General features: G+C 37.6%; 1 protein-coding gene across 1 annotated transcript in view; it reads left to right on the plus strand.

Annotated features, from left to right (window-relative positions):
• RHOT1 (ras homolog family member T1) overlaps positions 1 to 965 on the plus strand; it is a 22930-nt gene extending 21965 nt beyond the window's left edge. The window contains exon 19 of the mRNA XM_010002781.1: positions 445 to 965. Coding sequence (XP_010001083.1) covers positions 445 to 562 — 118 coding nt within the window. The 3' untranslated portion in view covers positions 563 to 965. The remainder of the gene's footprint in view (positions 1 to 444) is intronic.
• The last annotated feature ends 989 nt before the right edge of the window (positions 966 to 1954 follow it).

Below are 1954 nucleotides of genomic sequence, written 5' to 3' on the forward strand. Positions count from 1 at the left end.
TCAGCAGGATTGGAAGTTTTAAGTGGGAAAGCAAAACATACACAAACTCAGCATTTAAAAAAAGAAGGGATTTTGCCGGACAGAGTTGTTCTCACTATGGGTCTTTGCTAGCTATTTTTGTTTTCCTTCTCTCAGTGCTTGCTGGTACTCTCAAAGATTACACACTACCCTCCCTGCATTCATGATTAATGATCTGCTCCTGCATTTCAGCTGTGTGAGCTCTCTGACTCTAGTGAGATCTACTAATGTCATCAGGGCTACAAATCAAATCCTAAGCTTTTAAGAAAAGTAAAATGACTGTATAAGTCCTGGTAAGGCTGAATTGTAAGCTGCTTGCCTGTGACAAGTGTAGTGATGAATTTCCAAAAGCAGAGTAGTTTAGCCCAAGTTCTCTGATACTCCTGTCATGGAGTTAACCTGGTTTTGTTTGTGTTAAAATTCTAGGCATGTGACACAAGCGGACCTCAAGAGCTCCAAGTTTTGGCTTCGAGCAAGTTTTGGTGCTGCCATCTTTGCAGTTTTGGGGTTTGCTATGTACAAAGCATTATCAAAGCAACGATGATCTGAGAAGAAGCACATCAGGCCCTACCAAATCAAAAAACTGACCCCTTTTATGTACATTCTGAATGCTTTAAATTCTGCTAGAAATATTTATATATGCAGAGTTACTTTATTAATATTTGTAATTCATGCATAAGATTATTTTAAATTATAGCTCTAACTACTGTATTGCATAATGCGTGGGAAAAAAATTGCATCTTAACAGCCAGCTAAAATGGCTTAACTTGTGAGGCCAAAAGGGAATTTGTTGTAAATAACCTTTACATATTAAAGCAGTAAGACATGGCTTCCCAAAAAGCTGTTCAAAATGCTGTTCTGAGATATCTCACCATGGTTACATACTAGTGTATAGCTGAAACTCATTCTTGGTAGAGTAGGTCCAACTCGAGGATCATCCTCCCTCAAGGATTGCTTATTTATTTCACATTCATCTGAAGTGACTTTGTCTTTTTGGACTATAAGCTATACCAGGCAGAATTGGTGATTTTCATTCTTATCTATTCTTTTTAACTGATGAACAAATTTCCCCAGAAGCTCTGTATTTCAAGAAGTCACTGTTGCAGTCATGGCCTACAATTTTGTATGTTAAATGCACAGTGACCTGTTTGGCAGTCTGGTGTTTCTTTTAGAAGGAAAAACATGAACTTCAAAAACTGCCAGATCAACTTCAATATGTTGTGTGTTATTTGTGTTTTTCATTTTCCACTACGTTGTGTTTTATAGCCATGATGAATCAGATGAGCAAGTTTGTATGTCATAAATGTTTATAATTCAAAGTGTCGCTGTTTAATTTCTCACATCTGTTAGTCATACCTGATGAAAAGGTATAAGTTGTGTATAAGATAAAACTAAAATAGTACACAGTGCCTATTCTACGATACAGTATTAGTTGCATGGATCACAGTGCATTCTGTAACTAGCTAGAATTACCTATAAACACAGCTTTTTTAATGGTCAAGTAAATAAAACATTAATTCCTCATGACAAACCTATTTTTCCATTGCTGGCCTTTTCACATATTTCAATAAAATAACTGTGTACTGCGTTTGTGTTTATCTTTTTCTAAAAGTTTTTGAGGAAACCAGAGCTAGTATTTTCCTGGAGAGATGCATATGCTGTTATTCACAATTTTGCCATTTTCCCTGTCAAAGTGATCATTAGAGACCTCCTCTGGATCCTCCTCCCACTAGGTAGCTGAAAAACTACAGAAATTGGATTCCCTATTCAGGAGAAGGTTCACATGAATGTTCTCCTAAGACTGAACACGGAATCTTGTTCTGTCAGCCTCTCTCTTTATCTCCTGTTGCAGCTCCCTCCCCATCTGGGCCTTCTGCTGATGGACTCACTCCAGTATGTCAGTGTCTGCCTTGTACTGGGAAGCCTGAAACGATGT

Source organism: Chaetura pelagica, unplaced genomic scaffold, assembly GCF_000747805.2.
Source record: "Chaetura pelagica isolate M959 unplaced genomic scaffold, ChaPel_1.0 scaffold47, whole genome shotgun sequence".
In the NCBI taxonomy this organism is placed as follows: Eukaryota; Metazoa; Chordata; class Aves; order Apodiformes; family Apodidae; genus Chaetura; species Chaetura pelagica.